This window comes from Gobio gobio, assembly GCF_949357685.1.
Source record: "Gobio gobio genome assembly, chromosome: 15".
In the NCBI taxonomy this organism is placed as follows: Eukaryota; Metazoa; Chordata; class Actinopteri; order Cypriniformes; family Gobionidae; genus Gobio; species Gobio gobio.
Window position 1 is genome coordinate 13,991,152 of NC_137108.1, and position 17,416 is coordinate 14,008,567.

The 17,416-nt window shown below is 41.9% G+C and overlaps 1 protein-coding gene across 2 annotated transcripts in view; it reads left to right on the top strand.

Annotated features, from left to right (window-relative positions):
* Positions 1 to 14,149, top strand: part of mal2 (mal, T cell differentiation protein 2) — a 48,264-nt gene extending 34,115 nt beyond the window's left edge. Inside the window, exons 4-5 of one of the 2 annotated variants that reach the window (XM_079837436.1) lie at positions 3,554 to 3,626; positions 13,424 to 14,149. In XM_079837436.1, the coding sequence (XP_079693562.1) occupies positions 3,554 to 3,626; positions 13,424 to 13,518 (168 nt within the window). In that variant the 3' untranslated portion in view covers positions 13,519 to 14,149. The remainder of the gene's footprint in view (positions 1 to 3,553; positions 3,627 to 13,423) is intronic. The other variant, XM_079837437.1, reaches the window with a different exon arrangement.
* Positions 14,150 to 17,416: the final 3,267 nt, after the last annotated feature.

Consider the following 17,416-nt stretch of genomic DNA (forward strand, 5'->3'; position numbering starts at 1 on the left):
TAGTAAATTATGGATCAGCGCTGACTCGAGACGCGAACCGTTTAAAACGATTCAGTCCGATTTGGTGAACTGGTTCGGTTCACTAAAAAGAACCGATTCAAAAGAATGATTAATTCGCGAACCGGACATCACGGAGACGGAGCGATTGCTAACAAAGTTATTTATAGTAACTACTGAGTTGTGAGAGCGCTGTCTGGCAGCGCGAGTTTATTGTGTTTGTATCTGAGAGTTCTGAATAAACACGAGTCCCAGTCACGCCGAGTCCGTCTTCATCATTATTCTACCAACTTTGTAACACATGCAATGCACCATTACAGCAAGATGAACGAGTTAGTAAGTTTGATTAAAGCATTATTTCTAGATATGTTCCAATCATATGAAAAGCGTCAGTGACGCGCATTGAGTAACTTACACAGCGCAAACAAAGACACAACAGCAGTAATCGAATGTAATCCAGTTTATTGTGGGGAAAGCTGGCTAGCCTAGCCGGATACCCTCACGCTTACCCTCCTTCTGCTTAATCTCACGCCGCGTTTGGTGCCTCCGCTGTGGGCCAGATGCAGTAATGGGGGTCGGGGATGTTGAAGGCCGAGCTTCGGCGTGCGTGAGGTTTATCTCTAAAGATGTGGCTCTGCCGATGTTAAGCAGAAACTCCCGACTGTATGCACATTTAAGAACAGATCGACGCGACGAGGACGTACAAAAACACTGACTCACAAGATAGAAAACACGAAAACACCGTTCTGTCGGGAGAGAGAGAAGCCGCAGTGTCAGGGTTTTTCCTACATTGAAAATTTTTTGGCGGCCGCCAAAACAAATTTTTGTCCCGCCAAAGCTTTATTTGATGAGTTATTGTGATTTATGAATGATGTAGAATAGATGCTGCGCATAACCGACTGTCAGAGAGAACGATCAGAGAGCTCCTCCCCCGCTCGCATGCTCTCTGTATTCAAAATAAGCATTCTTAGCTTTCTAATATTTCACATATTACGTTAATCAAAATCAAAAGGTCGGAAGACCGAATCCATGTTGCACGTGGCGCTATCAGACAATATGTTTTCCTTTAATAACCGCTGGGTGTGAAATGCGCTCAAAAAACATTGACTGATTCTCTGACCAGCTGACATAAACCATACTTTCAATAAACGGGAAACAAATCCTATCCGGTTATGAAGTGTTTTCTGTGTGTTTACAAATCTTTCGCGATGTTCTAACAGACGGGATTCGCACACAACGCGTCTGCTAATGTCCGATTCGCCACCTAATGACTCATTTGAACCGAATCATTTCAACGACTGGTTAGAACAACTGATCTGTCCAACACTGAACTCACAAATCAGTTTATTAATTTACTCAGAACAATCTGAAATGAGAACACAAGTGTGCTTACCCAATTTAGCAAGAGTGTAAGAGTTAGTTTTAATTATCCACAGTCTTACAGCTTATTTATGTTCATAATGTGTAGTAAAATAAATAGCCTATAAATCACTTAGTTTAGACTGGAGTGAGGTGAACCCAGAACAAAGTTGTTGTTAGCTAGCTGATAATTTTATGAAATTGTATATGGCAGAAAATTAGGCTATTTGTTCATTTTTTTAATACTACTTTTTAATATTGATATGATTGTATACCAAAACAATTATCAGTAAATAGTGTAAAAATGAGGAACAAAAACAAACATCAAGGTATCCCACATGGAAAAATACTATAGTAAAATTACTATAGTGTTTTTGAACCATACTATAGTAAAGATACTACAGTAAATTGTAGTATATTATAGTATTTACTACACTTTGTTAATTTACTGTAGTATATTTACTATAGTACGGTTCAAAAACACTATAGTATTTACTAGAGTAATTTTACTATAATATACTATAGTATTTTTTCATGTGGGATCAAAATAAGATAAGGAAAAGTTACAAACTTTCTTTGAATTTATATAAAATGTATTGTCAGTATTGTGCTTGCAGATCACGTGGGTAGGGTACTTTTTTACTGTGTGTGCGTGCGTGTGTGTGTATGGATGACCATGTCTGTCAGCCACCACCGAAGACCATTTTTGACCCAGGAAAAACCCTGAGTGTGTGCACGAATACTAAATAATTAGCTACACATAAGAAATCACTGATCACAGATCAGAAGGAACTGAAAAAAGACTTCTGATTTCATTTGTACATCCAAACACTGAGAAACTGCCAGCATTCACTCGTTCACAACCCATGATCTCTCAAACGTTTGCATGGGCGTGACAGATTCTCTGGGCGGAGGAAAGGGAGGTAACCGTTCCTGCTTGGACGTCAAACCAGGAGACTTCAGGATTGGCTAGTCTGGCCTGTCATTTTCTCAAAGGCAGAGAAAGACAGCCAGAACTCGGTTTTACACCAATCAACATTTCTATCCACTTGGGGACAATATTCAGGCTAGGGGAACTCATATTAATGTTGAAATACCTCATAAAATGAAAATTTCATGCCATGGGACCTTTAAAGATCTCACTCTTCTTTTGTTTTCTTTCTTGCTGGATTAAAGATTAAATTGGAATTATGTAATTCTGGTCGGCCCTCGTGAGCTAATCGCACAGCTGAAGCAGGGCTACGAACTGATTGTCCTATTTCCCCTCACCATGCCAACAGGGCAATCAGTTCTAGATCTGCTTCAGCTGTGCGATTAGCTCACGAGGGCCGACCAGAATTACTGACATGCTAGAAATTCATCCGATTGCCGCTCGTTTCTCCCTGTACACTGGACAAATATGGGATGATTTTACTATCAAAATGATTAATAAATGCACGCACAATAATCCATGAACTTGATACATTTTGTAGACATTTTTACTGTCCACAAACAAATGCCTTTCAACTTGTGTGCTAAATACAGAATTGCATGAATGTGCAGCATTTTGTACAAATAGACATTTGAATGCAAAACTTCAATTTTGTATTAATGTTGGTCAGAATCTGTGCGTGCAACGAGTAAGATGTGCTTTTGTGGATCCGGTGCCACGCATGCATTCATTGACTCATATGAATCAAATAGGATCGACTCACAAGCGAGTCAATGAATGCATGCGCGGCACCGGATCCACAAATGCACATTTTACTCGTTGCACGCACAGATGAATCATTTTGATTCTAAAATCACGCGAACACCTCACAGCAAACGACGCACGACAAAGCTGAAAATCATCCCGACCCAAATAACGTTGCACGAGTCAGAATTCAGCTCGAAATCGGACGAAAATTGTACCGTGTATGCCCAGCTTAAGAAATAAAGCTTAAAAAAAAATATGATAGGGTTTGGTGAAAAACAAACTGAAATTCAATGTATTAAAGAATATCCTTGGCGTTGGTTGTGTACGGAGGGCATTCACGTGACTCTATTAACGTTGCAGTTCACTCTGACTCGCCTAGGAGAAGCACACAAGTTGTAAGAAATAAAAGATAAATATAAACACGAAATGAAAATTGAGATGAATTGTATTAATCTTTTTGTACTTACCTCTAAAAAAAACACTGTTGCTGTCCTGTCTCTGTCTTTTTCACGCTTGAAGTCTGTTAAGCCACGCTTTGATCTGAAGGTGCATTACCGCCACCTACTGGATTGGATTGTGGCGCATTCGATCGGTAGGGGAAAATATTCTAAATTCTTTATTAATCCCTGTATTCTTTAAATAAATAATTAAATGTATGTAAATTCTACATGATTTTTTTAAAATAATAATAATAATAGCCTACATTTTATACATTTAAAACAGGCTATGATTTATATAACTGGATGACCACAAGAATTAAGGACTCTGTGACAGTCATTATATATCTCTCTGCATGTGCCAGCTAGCCGAAAACACTAGAGGATTGGAGATGTTTTCCATGATGGAGGCGATTTTAAAACAATAATTAAAACAATATGCCTACTAATAATAATCAACTGGTTCATCCCATTGAGTTCAATTTATGGTAGGAGTTCTTTGTTAATCCACACACTTTTTGGCGGTGATTCATCCTTTGAGGAGAATGTGCTCACATTTCACAGAAATGTACCCAATTGATTTGGATTGGCTTTAACATGTTGATGATGGGACAGATAGATTGACAGCAAGCCTGACCAGTGGAGAATTAAGCTGACCAAAAATCAACATTGACTCAATGTTTGTCTTTTCAACACTGAAAAGCATGGAATTATCAACATGATCCAATATTATTTAGCATTGCATTTTCAACATTGATCCACTATTTATTTTGCATCGAATTTTCAACATTGATTCAATATTATTTAGCATTGACATTTCAACCTCACCCAAATTGATGATTGTGATGGAATTTCAACATTGACTCAATGTCACAATGCTATCTGGGCTTCCCATAAACAACGCCGATGTTCGACCAGCGGAGTGCGCGTAGTGCAAGCCTAGGTTCGGTGGAAAAAAATTCTAAGGTTCGGCAGAAACTGAACCCGTCAAAAAGCCCAATATTCGGCTGAATCCGAACCCGGTGCATCCCTGGTCTATAGGGGAGCGCGGGGCACAACCTAAGCCGGGGTTAGTTGTAACACGCATGTTTTAACCCTTTCCACACATGCCAGAATGACGAAACTTAGTGTATTTACTAGTTGCCATATCAACATTATTTAGAGAAAAAAATTGCGGCAAAATTAAAAAATCTCCTGAAGATATTACTGAAAATTTATTTAATCATAGCAAAAGTAAATTTCTTACTTAAGTTTAGTTCTCTTTCATAGGTTCACTCGACGCTGCGTCACTTTAATGACGTAATGGGACACCCTCTGGGTGTGCCGATTGTCTGAAGCCCTTATAGAATCACGCCAATTGATTGGCTGATGGCGCGCACGACGCCCCACTTGACGTAGTCACCTATATTAGCGTGTGCGCGCCATCTGCTCCTCAGATTTCTCTGCCTTCACGAAGCGGACATTTCATGCCCTTCGGTTTTCGATTTTCGTGGCCCAAATTCTAAGGATTTCAGTCGATATCTACCGCAGCACTTCAGCGACCGCGGATTGTGGAACTTTGTTCTCCTTGTGGTGAAGTGCTATGGAATTCCGACGTTGCCCACCGCCGTGCACTCGCTTCATCGTGATCGACGATCCCCACAGTAAGTGTATTAAATGTCTGGGATTTCCTCACGCATGCGACGCGGTTCAGGGGTTCTCTAATTGTAAATACTGCGATAACCTCCTTCTCAAAACCCTCCGCTCGAGGCTCGTGGTTTTTGAGAGGCAGTCATCCATTTTTCCCCGTCGCGCTCCCGAGGCCACGCAGGCCTCTCTTGGATCCACGACCTGGGGTTCGGATGTAGAGCTCGAGGATGTGGAGTGCGAGCAGACGGGCCTCGCCCTTTCTTTCCCTCTCTCCCCCGAGCACGTGCGCGGGACTCCGCCTGTGGAATACTTGCGTGATTATCTCTGTCCCAGCCCAGAGGCACGCGATGCGGTTTCCTTCGGGCTGGAGGATGTCATTTTCACTGCAGCATCCGACTCCGAGGATTTCGGTGCTGCAAATACTGACGACGCTCTCCCGCCAAGCGGCCAGGAAGCGCGGCCATCAGCGGATTATGACGAGCTCGTGGATGTACTCGCGCGCGCTACACAGAAGCTCGCCATCGAGTGGCCGGATGAACCCCGCGAAGCTCAATCTTCTCGGTTGGATGAGAGATTCCTCAGCGGCCCTAATTCTAGGCCTCCACGGAGGAAGCTACCATTCTTCAGTGATCTACACAGTGAGATTTCCAGATACTGGAAGCAGCCGTTCTCAGCCCGCCTAACTAACGCAGCAGCCGCTGATTTTACCAACCTCGTGGGTTTTGAGGAACAGGGCTATTCCGCTATTCCCGCGGTTGAGGAAACGCTGGCCACTCACCTCGCGCCATCTTCAGCTCCCTCGTGGAAGTCCCGCCCCCTTCTTCCCACTAAGCCGTGTAGGACCACTTCTGCCCTCATCGGCAAATCCTACATTGCGGCTGGTCAGGCTGGCATGGCCCTTCATACAATGGCCATTCTCCAGGCCTATCAGGCGGATGTACTTAAGGAAATGGACGAGGACACCGGTTTGACACCGGAAGCAGTGAAGGAGCTTCGCAAAGCCACGGATTTGGCATTACGGGCTACTAAACACACAGCTCGCGCTGTCGGACTCTCTATGGCGGGCGCGTATAGGGCATATATGTACGTATAGGGCATATATAGGGCACCTATGGCTCAATCTAACTGAGATTCGCGATAGGGAAAAAGTTTATGGACGCTCCGATTTCTCAGTCCGTATTGTTTGGGGAGGCGGTTAATACTGTGGTTGAGAAGTTCAGATCTGCAAATTTTCAGTCTGCCGCTCTTAAGCAGTTCATGCCGAGGAGAGCGAGGGACGCTCCTTCCCCTTCCCCCTCCCCCTCTCAGTCCAGAGATCGCCCCTCTTTCAGAAGAGAGTTTACCGCCAGGAGGAGCGACCAGAGTTATCCTCCACACACCACGGTCTGGGGAGCTCCCGGTCGTCCATTTCCCCGTCAACGTCCTCACAGACGCATCGACCCAAAGCGGCCCAGCAAACCTTCTGCTTCGGCCACTTCGAGTCGCTCCTGACCCTCTGGTCAGAAAAAGGGGAGCTGCAGTTCACGACCGGGGCTGGGTCAGACCGCGCAAGCGTTTCTGCCCGCCCCCCACCAGCTCTCCCTATCCAGCTCTGTCATTTCCGCCGCCCAGCTCGCCTCGGAATACAGAACCGATTCTATCCTCGCCTTTTCCGGCGCTGAAGGAAGGAGACGCTGTTTGCTTTCTCCCCTCACGTCTGATTGGCTCACCATCCGCCGCTCGTCCAGACGGAGACACATCCTGTCTTCTCCGGGAACTGGAGCGGCCCAGCCTTCCACTGCCTACTCCGCGCCAGGACGCCACGTGCTCTCCTCTGCGGATGGCCACACCCCCCTCAAAGGTCCAGCTCGACACCCTATCTCAGGTATGTCCACCGCACCTCATCATACCTCCCACTTTGTCAAATTTCTTCCACGAGTGGAAGCTTTTGCCAGGGATATCATCCTGGGTCCTCCGCACGATTCAGTCAGGCTACACGCTTCAGTTCTGTCACAACCCTCCTCGCTTCGACGGGGTCACTCAAACGGTAGTAAACAGCGCCTCTCAGGCTTCTGTGCTACAACAAGAGCTCTCTTCTCTCCTCCTAAGGGGGGCAATAGAGGAAGTTCCGGTAACAGAGGAGAAATGTGGCTTCTTCAGCCGTTATTTCCTTGTTCCGAAGAAAGACGGCGGTCTGCGTCCCATCCTGGACCTCCGCCGCCTGAACTTCACCCTTTTCAAAGGGAAGTTCAAGATGCTAACGCTCAAGACTATCTTGTCTCAGATACGTGCGGAGGACTGGTTTGTCACTATAGACCTGAGAGATGCTTACTTCCATATTCAGGTTGTCAGACGACACAGGAAGTTTCTCAGGTTCGCCTTCAAAGGGAAGGCTTATCAATACAAAGTCCTTCCCTTCGGCCTTGCCCTGGCACCAAGGACGTTCACGAAGTGTATGGATGCTGCTCTGGCCCCGCTGAGGCTCCAGGGCATCCGTATTCTCAATTACCTGGACGACTGGCTCATTCTGGCCCACTCCAGGGAGTTAGCCTATCATCACTGAGATGTCGTTCTTCGACACGTTCAATCTCTTGGCTTTAGAGTGAACACCGACAAGAGCGTTCTTACTCCGGCTCAGCAGACCACCTTCTTAGGTGTTCGTCTGGATTCCGTTCCGATGCAGGCCCGTTTGGCCCCTGCTCGGATTTCCAGTATCACAACATGCTTGGTCCGCTTCAGGCTAGGCCATCATGTTTCTGTGGGTACGTGTCGCAGGCTCCTGGGTCTCATGGCCGCAGCTTCCCCGGTGCTTCCCCTGGGACTGCTCCATATGAGGCTCTTCCTCTGGTGGATGAAACGCTCAGGGGCTCGGTCAACAGGACCGCTCCGCCTACAGGACCCTTCGCCTATTAAAGGTGTCACGCGGCTGCTTTCGTGCCCTATCAATGTGGTGAGACCCTCTCTTTCTTCGGAAAGGGGTCAAGATGGGGGCTGTTTTCCGTCACCAAATGGTTACGACGGACGCCTCTCTTACCGGCTGGGGTGCGGTATTCGAGGGCAGACCAGCTATGGGGATCTGGGAGGGGGAAGTTCTCTCCTGGCACATAAATTGCCTGGAGTTGAGAGCGGTATCCCTGGCCCTTCAACATTTTCTCCCCTCACTCAGGGGGCATCATGTCATTGTCAGGACCGACAACATGGCAGTGGTCTCACGTAAATCGCCAAGGAGGATCACGGTCGCGCACCCTGGACAGGCATGCGCGCCGACTCGTCCTGTGGTCTCAGGACAAGTTTTTGTCCCTGAGAGCAGTCCATGTACCCGGAGTCTTAAACCTCGCTGCAGATTATCTGTCGAGACAGAAGCTCCGGTCGGGGGAATGGATGCTGTACCCTCAAACTGTGTGACAGATTTGGGAGATGTTCGGGAAAGCGGAAGTGGACCTCTTTGCCTCGAAGGAGTCGTCCCAGTGTCGGCTCTGGTTTTCTCTGAGCTCTCCGGCCCCGTTGGGGATAGATGCCTTAGCGCATCCATGGCCCAATCTGAAACTCTATGCGTTCCCGCCCATCAAGCTGATTCCGGCGGTTCTGTACAGAGTAAGGGAGAGTGGGGCCAGCCTCCTGCTGGTGGCTCCACACTGGCCATCCCAGACTTGGTTCTCAGAGATGGTTCTCCTCCTGGACTCCTCCCCATGGGAGATACCGGTCAGGAAGGACCTTTTGACACAACTTCAGGGCAGGATTTGGCATCCTCACCCGGAGATTTGGAAGTTGTGGGTATGGCCCATCAAGGGCCAATGACACTAAACACTGGTCTTTCTGCAGACGTTCAGGAGATCATTGCTAATGCGAGAGCCCCCTCCACAAGGAAGCTCTATTCCTCCAAGTGGAGGGTCTTTTAGTCGTGGTGCTCGACTCATGCAGTAGATCCAGTTAACTGCCCGGTTGCTTCGGTTCTGGAGTTCCTGCAGGAGAAGTTTGCTGCTGGAGCAGCGGCCACCACCCTTCGGGTCTATGTCGCAGCTATCGCTGCCGGTAGGGAGTCGGACGAAATCCCTCTAGGCAAGCATAGATTGGTTTCATCTTTCATGCGAGGGGTTAGGCGCCTGAGACCAGCACGCTCCCCTGGAATTCCCTCTTGGGACCTCTCCGTGGTCCTTGAAGGCAGGGCTCCAGACTAACTTTTTTCACTTGGAGCACAGTGGCCCCCAACTGAAAATTTTAGGGGCACAACCAGAAATTTTAGGGGCGCACACCATAAATCAACATGCTAACCAAATCTACTAATTTCCACTGTATTACTAATAGGGATCGGTATCGTTAAGGTTTTAATGGTATTACTACTCTTACCGATACTGCTTATCGATCCGGTACTTTAACAGTATTCTTACCGATTCTTTTTATTATACTTTTTTTTTTTTAATAAAAAAAAAAAAAACATAATTAAGAACATAATTAACATGGCTTTATAATCTGAAAAGTAAAATATATTTAGCAAAGAAACCGCAAAGTTTGAACAAAAATATAAAACATCTATTTGTAAATGGACCAGTGTGCAGGCATTCGGAAGGTCTGCTAACATTAATATTACAGTAAAGAACAAACCTACAAAGAAATCTAATATAGTAATGAAATGTAAAATAACACTGCATAGTTTTCACTGTATAAATTGATAGATTAATGCTTATAAAAGCTAAAGTTATTAATTCAAGAGATGTGAATATTTTCTATTTGCCTTTAATTGTTCGATTCGAATTAATGGCTCAATCGTCAGCAGGTTTATTAGACGCTGCCCCTTTAAGACCGATCGAATGTAGAACTAATAATATCATATTCTTCTATTTCTCCAAACTATTTACGCCCATTTAAGATATAAACTGTTAAAATAACTACTCTCCAATCCGGTCAATTTGACACCGGCTATTTGTTGTTTATTTGATGGTTTAGACGCGCACACAAAGCCTAAAATATTAAGTGCAAGTCGGTCCATTTCGCAGCACACACACATAAGCTGCCTTGAAGTTGGAAACAGCGTCTCTTGCGCGGATTATTGTGCATTTAATAGCTCTTTATTATCACACACATCCCGCAGTTTAGCAACAGTAGAGACTGCAGTTTACAACAATCACTGAATCTGACGTTTAGTTTAGGTTTAGGGAGAAATGACAGCGCAGCTGTGAAGGGAAGGATGTCGCGCTCGACGGAACACGGCTATCGGAATAGTTTTACCTCATATCATCTTTTTATAATTCTTGGAAGCCAAAATCGAAAATAAAATTAGATTAATATCACAGCACATCCCTAAAGTTTAAGCAGACTAAACTTCTGTGTAGTTCTCTTGGCCATCCTCACTCATTAAGCTGACTGTGGTGTTGTGTTCGCTGCAGCTCCACGTGAGAGAGCTCGCTCGCTTTCTCTCTCTCTCTCTCTTCTGGATTGCGAATGGCAAAAATGCATCACGGACAAATGATTTAATATTATCTCATATAGAAACGGCTGGCAAAGATAGAATTTGCCAGACATAACGTCTATCAATTATAATTAGTAAGTGTATTTTCTTAATTTATCCAGTACCAACAGCAGGCAAATTTACTGGTCGCACATGTGCGACTGGATGTAAAATTCAGTCGCACACTCTCAAATTTTAGTCGCAAAATGCGACCATTTAGTCGCACTCTGGAGCCCTGGAAGGGCTAACGTTGGCTCCATTTGAGCCTTTGGAGTCAGTTCCTGAGCAAATTCTGACTCTCAAAGTTGCTCTTTTGTTAGCTCTGTCTTCTTTGAAACAAGTGGGCGATCTACAGGCTCTCTCTGTTAACGGGACCTGTATGGATTTTGCCCCTGGCCTAGTCAAGGTTACCTTAAGACCTAGGCCGGGTTATGTGCCCAAAGTTTTGTCCACGTCATTTCGCTCTCAGGTTATTACTCTTCACTCCTTTCACCCCCCTCCGTTTGACTCGGAGGAAGACGAGAAACTTCATTTGCTCTGCCCAGTTCGAGCGTTGAAGTGTTATGTTGACCGTTCCGACGGTTGGAGGAAATCTAACCAGCTGTTGGTGTGCTTCGGTGCTGGCCGCCGCGGGCTTGCCGCTTCGAAGCAAAGGGTTTCCCATTGGGTGACAGAGGCTATTTCCTTAGCTTATGAGGTGCGTGGTTTACCTTCACCTCTTGATATTAGAGCGCATTCTACTAGACGTGTGGCTTCCTCTCAAGCACTTTTCAGAGGGGCTCTTTTGGAAGATATTTGTGTGGCGGCAGGTTGGTCCTCTCCGCACACTTTTGTGAGATTCTATAGTTTGGATCTCGACATGGCTCCGGGTTCGCATGTCCTGTCTGCTCAACCTAGTCATGCAGGTTATCTGGTGTTCTTTGAGCCAGATACGGCAGCGCTTTAGCTTGGCGTGTTTGGTATACCGTTCCCATTACGTCATTAAAGTGACGCAGCATACGCTGTCAAGTTCCTCGCGCTGCCGACAGGCCTTTCTTTTCGGCAGAGAAATCTGAGGAGCAGATGGCGCGCGCTAATATAGGTGACTACGTCAAGTGGGGCGTCGTGCGCGCCATCAGCCAATCAATTGGCATGATTCTATAAGGGCTTCAGACAATCGGCACACCCAGAGGGCGTCCCATTACGTCATTAAAGTGACGCAGCGTCTCGTTCCCTACTCAGAGAACATAGGTTATGCAAGTAACCTGAGACGTTTTCATCTCTGTTTTTTGTGTTTATTTAAAATAAGACAAATCCGATATTATTTTAATCTTATATCTGTTATTTAACAGTTGAGATCGTTCTTTAATGCTGATCTAACAGCACGAGCCACGAGCCGCGGTTTAAATCCCAGTGGGGTGTGTTGTAGCTCTGCGTTACAATGAGCCTCTATTAGAAATAAGCCATTATATTCTATACTTTTATGAATTCTTTTGAGAAACTATGAGAAAACGGTGAATAATGACAGAGTTAATGTTCAGAAATTATTAATTATTATTATGTTTTGAACTCTGCTGTATAGCTGTATTTAGCGATGTGTTTGTCAAACTCAAAAATGAGTATATATTTAATGATAAAAAAATGCCATTATTTTATTTTAAAAAGTTAAAAATTGTATTTTGTTGACAAAATAATTTAGTTTGTCTTGTATATTTTTTTGATTATATCAGGTAACATTTTAAGCTGTTATTTGGTCATGTTACAACATGCCCCACCACATGTTACAATGTACCCCACCTACAGGGCATGTTGTCACATTTCACTTCCATTCTTTCAGGGTAAATCAAGAAAAAAGTATACACTGTATTTATGAAACAAAACCACATAATTGTACTAGACTTGTGCAATTAATGTGGGAAACAATAAATACTCTGAACCCCAGGTGGATTTACACAAACTAAGAAAGTCAAAAAGCATTAGGTTGTGCCCCGCTCTCCCTTACTACACTCAAAAAATTATTTTATGATGCTGTTCACTTTATTTAAGCAATTCATCTTGATTTGCACAATTATATCAGGTTTCTGGTTCAAATGTAATTGATTCATGTTAAACAGACTTAAAACCGTTACTCTTTGACATAACTTGATGTTTTCATTTTGAAATAACATGTTTCAATCAAGTAACCCAATCAAACAAGACTTTCACTTCCCATCATGGTTTGCAAAGGGGCTGAATTCGGAGAGTAAATGTTTAAATAAAGTGCTAGTTGATGCATTTTAAACAAGATGAGAAAATGGAGACTTTTTAATGCTTAATGTTTTGTTATGTTGGTATTTAAAAGTTTTTGTTATGTTAGTGTTTTTGGAGGTTACCATTGTGGTGAAGTGTAGAGCATGTGCTTGGGGTGAGGATCTGCTAATAATATTTAAAGTTGTTTAAATAATAAAATAAAAACCACCATTTTGGGCCTGTCAAGTATGTAACTAAACCATTTTCTGGCTAGTAGCCAGTAAGACCTTGTAAATGTTGTAAAAATAGTATTTCTCTAAATAAAAATAATCAATTAAACTGGATTACTTGTTTTGGTTTGTTTTTTATATTCATTTTAGAATAATTAAATGTAATAGTTTTGGACAAAATTAAGAATGTTATCCCGATTTCACTATATGGCAATGAATTAACCTTAAATAAACAATTTTAATTAAATTCAACATAACCCAATTGCGTGGATCCTGTTGACATAAAAAAATAAGTAAAACCCACGTATCATTTTTTGAGTATGCAACCTTCACCATTCACATTCTAAAGCAGAGAAACAATATTGTAATATTTTTGAGTCATGCTTGCAATTGCTTTCAAGCTATTAAAATACTAAACACTTACAGTATGTAAATAATTCTGTTATTTCTCTCTCCACAGATATTTGCATTTATAGTGACTTTGTGTTATGGCTGCAGTATGTTCATGGGCTTCAAGAGATGGAGAAAATAGCACACAAAGTGAAGCATATTTGACTGTCAACTGTACTATTATGGACATTCCACAAGGTGATAATGTCACCACTGGTTTACCACAATGGTAATGTTTCTTTATTCACATTAAAGTAAAGAGACATTTAACAGCTGTAAAATATTTACAAATTTTGGTGATTTGGCCAAAAAGTATATCAAATCATATTTAAATTTTTCTTGTTTTAAGAGATTATCCTTAAACTTCACTGGTGGTCAGAGAGATTTATTATCAGTCCCAAAAAAACTAATTGTACATCCATTTTCCACCTGATAGTCATTACTGTAACAACACCAAGGCAAAAAAAAAAAATAATTATGACAAATGTGCTTACAAATTTAGATGCAACTGTGTATGTAATAAGCATAATATATTTAATATAACTTTTTTTTCTCATGTTACATTTTATAACAGCCTTAATAAATCATAATTTTTTTGTAATAACCTGTGGATTTTTGTTTTTAGTAAAAGTGTAGCCACTAGAGGGTACACTTTCATGAATTATGAAAACTAAAATGCAACTGCCTGATTCTTTTTTTCAGTGTATTATCAGTACCCACAATATACTGTTAAAGTCATTGCAAAATGCCAGGTACAGAGGCATCAATCAAATAAATTAAATAGAATCTATTTGATAAAGATTTGTTTGTATCAATGTCTCATTTCACATGCAAATATTAAACAATGTGTTTTAAAAAATGTTTACACAGACACACGTGTTTTACACAGACGTCAGGGTCTGTGATGTCGGCTTGATTGACCTAAGAATAGTTTTTTTGGCTGGACAGTAAGATTGGACAAACACAGGAAATTGTTAAATGAGAGAAAACTCCTAGAAAAAAAAATAGTTTATACATTTGTATGCTATTTTAAAAAATATAAATGTATCCAGGTAGTATACTGATCATAGATTTTTTACAGAGGCTTTTATGAAATATTTAATCAAATTGTTACTGGTAGTTGGGTCTGTACCTGTTGAATCTTAAAAGAAAATGTGGTAATGTTTCACTCTTTAAAAATACATATTGCCTTTCATTTATACTGATTTAAATAATAATAATAATATATATATATATATATATATATATATATATATATTTTTTTTTTTTTTTTTTTTAACTTACTGTTATTATTATTATATATATATATATATTACAGTCATTAAAATGTTATTAGATTTACAATTTTCCAAAATAACAGCATTGAATTTAAAGGCGTTTTCACACCTGAAAGTCCGCACCAAGGTCCGAACCGAAGTTTGTGTTTTGATACATTTTATACATTCGGTTAGTTTTGGTTTGGTTTCACATTGCAATTATGCAAGCGCACTAAATAACTTTACATGACATGCTTGCGCCCAGTCGTCATCATCTATGTTGGCTGCATCTTGACATTGATTTGTTTGTAAACAAGACATGCGTCTGACATCAGCATGTTGTCAATTCGGCGGGTAACTTCGACAAGAATGAATAAACAGACGCATAATGTTGCCACTATACTGTTATTATTATGGCACTACTACCTGCAGCACCAACTATACTTAAGGCTTGTTCAAATTCACCAAATATCAGCACCATAAAAAGGACATTTGTCCTTCGCATTTGTCGATGCACCACTTTTTTTCACTCTCTCTCTCTCAATCCTCTCTGAAAATACTTGGAAAGTGTCTGCATTTTTGTGCGTTTTTTTCCAGTTGACTTCTTATGTCGTCAGACCATATTTAAATTAAAAACCTTGTCTCCTCCTCTCCCCATGTGCTACCCAGGCTCATTTTTCCTGCTATCTTCTGTCTTCTCTCAGTTGTTTAGGCTACGTGGGAAACACCAGAACTTCCGGTAAATGGTCTGAAAGTCTGAAACATAAAGAAAATGCTTTCACACAAGAAATAAACCAAACCTTTCCAACCAAACCATCTGGACCGAGACTACCTTGTAGCGACTGAGACAAATCAGACTCCATTATTTGTCCAATTTAACAAGTAATCCGTAGAACTCACTCTGAAGGTCTATGGACCCATCCCCCGAAAAGGCCCATGAGAGCAAAGAAGAGCTCTCTGGTTACAGGACACCTAGAAACACCTAGGTTTACAACTAGAAAGTATGCACAGGGAGCTGCGAAACTCAATTCTTTTTACAAACAAACCATCTAAAACCCATATAGCCTATATATAACCACTTGAGAAATATATAAAGATAGACCAAACCCTATAAAAACAAATCATGAGATGGATATGTGTTAATTCAATCTCTGTTGGATTTATGTTTCAGAATTGCATACTATGGTTAACGAAAATCATGTGTATGGCATTTTTGATGTCTACGAAGTTGAGATTTAGAGATCTGAATGATTGTGTATATGATATGTCGATCCTTGTGCAACATATTAGTATTACAAGAATCTTTAATAGTTCCTTCATCTGCAACCAAGCTGCAAATTACCTGCTTGAACAAAGGGCCATAAATCCCCCGCAGAGGAATTTCCCGCTGAGAAATCCCAACAATCTCATTGGTCTACCCCAGGAGGGTGTGACTACACCCAAAGCTTAAAAAGAGATGGCTCAGATCCCCGTTCTCTCTTCTGCTTCTCCCTTGTGCATACAACTGACATGCTGTGCCAGTGGGCTTCCACCCAGCAGGCCAGATAAGGCCTTCACACAAAGCCTCACGTTAGTTTTAGTCTTGTCCGCGCTTTAGTTAATAAAGTTTGAGCACAATATATGTTTGGTCCTGACTCCCTGCCTGCAAACGAATTGTCCCTTAAATGATCGATCTTGTTATGAGCTCTAAATGTAACGGGTCCCGGCCAGGGGTCCGCTAGCAGATATATAGACAATCCTAGTCGAAGTGCTCTGGAAAATGTTGTAAATAATCACAGAGAAGTTAAGAGACGCAGGACAACAGTTGCTCTTTCTCCATTCAACCGGATTATGATTTATTCATAAACATTTCAACTTTGTATCTGCAATCATGAATTATTACTGTTATTTGTTGTTGCTCTGTATTAAACAGGTTATATCCACAATTGGATAACATGAAGTCACACCTTCTTCAAAGTACATTTCCAGATAAATGTATAATCACATATTTCCTCAACATTCACTTTTCACAGTTTGATCTAAACCATAAACACATTTTCTCTCTAAACCATATTCTGTTCTTTCTCATTAAACAAGTATTTATGTATTCATCATACATTTTTGTAAGTGTTCACTTTTTACAACAGAATAAATCCCATTTGCAGTTAAGTTGAATTATATTTACATTATATGGAGTACAAACTTCTCCAATACACATATTTGTCTCATAACTAACACTTTAAACCGAAACTGTGTAATAGTGTAATACTACCACGTGCGTTTGACACTACCATGTGCGTTTCATACTACCATGTGCTTTTCACTCAAAGCTGCATCTGTAAACTGCCTTTACTCTGTACATTAGCTATATATAATACCTGCAATGCATAGTCTCACACAGTTACTTTTCACAAGAAACAAACTAAGAAATATCGTTATATACATATACACGTTATATACATTAGGAATATATATAAAAGAAAACATTAATACGAGCGTCGGCTGCCATTTCCTCATCTTTACATCGTTATCATTAGACTTGACTATTTACACTACTCAAACACACATCACCAGGGATTCACATTAGCCTATAAACATTTGCAGTCACACAAAAGATGTAAAACTAACCTGGAAAATGTTGTAAATAATCACAGAGAAGTTAAGAGACGCAGGACAACAGTTGCTCTTTCTCCATTCAACCGGATTATGATCTCGTCTTACTCTGTGCCTCGCTAAGGGTCCCAGAGTGACGCGGCTGAACGGTACTGCCACCCTGTGTCCGCTCTGTGTAACAGCATGTCATAGTGCTCTGGTGCATTCTCTCAATC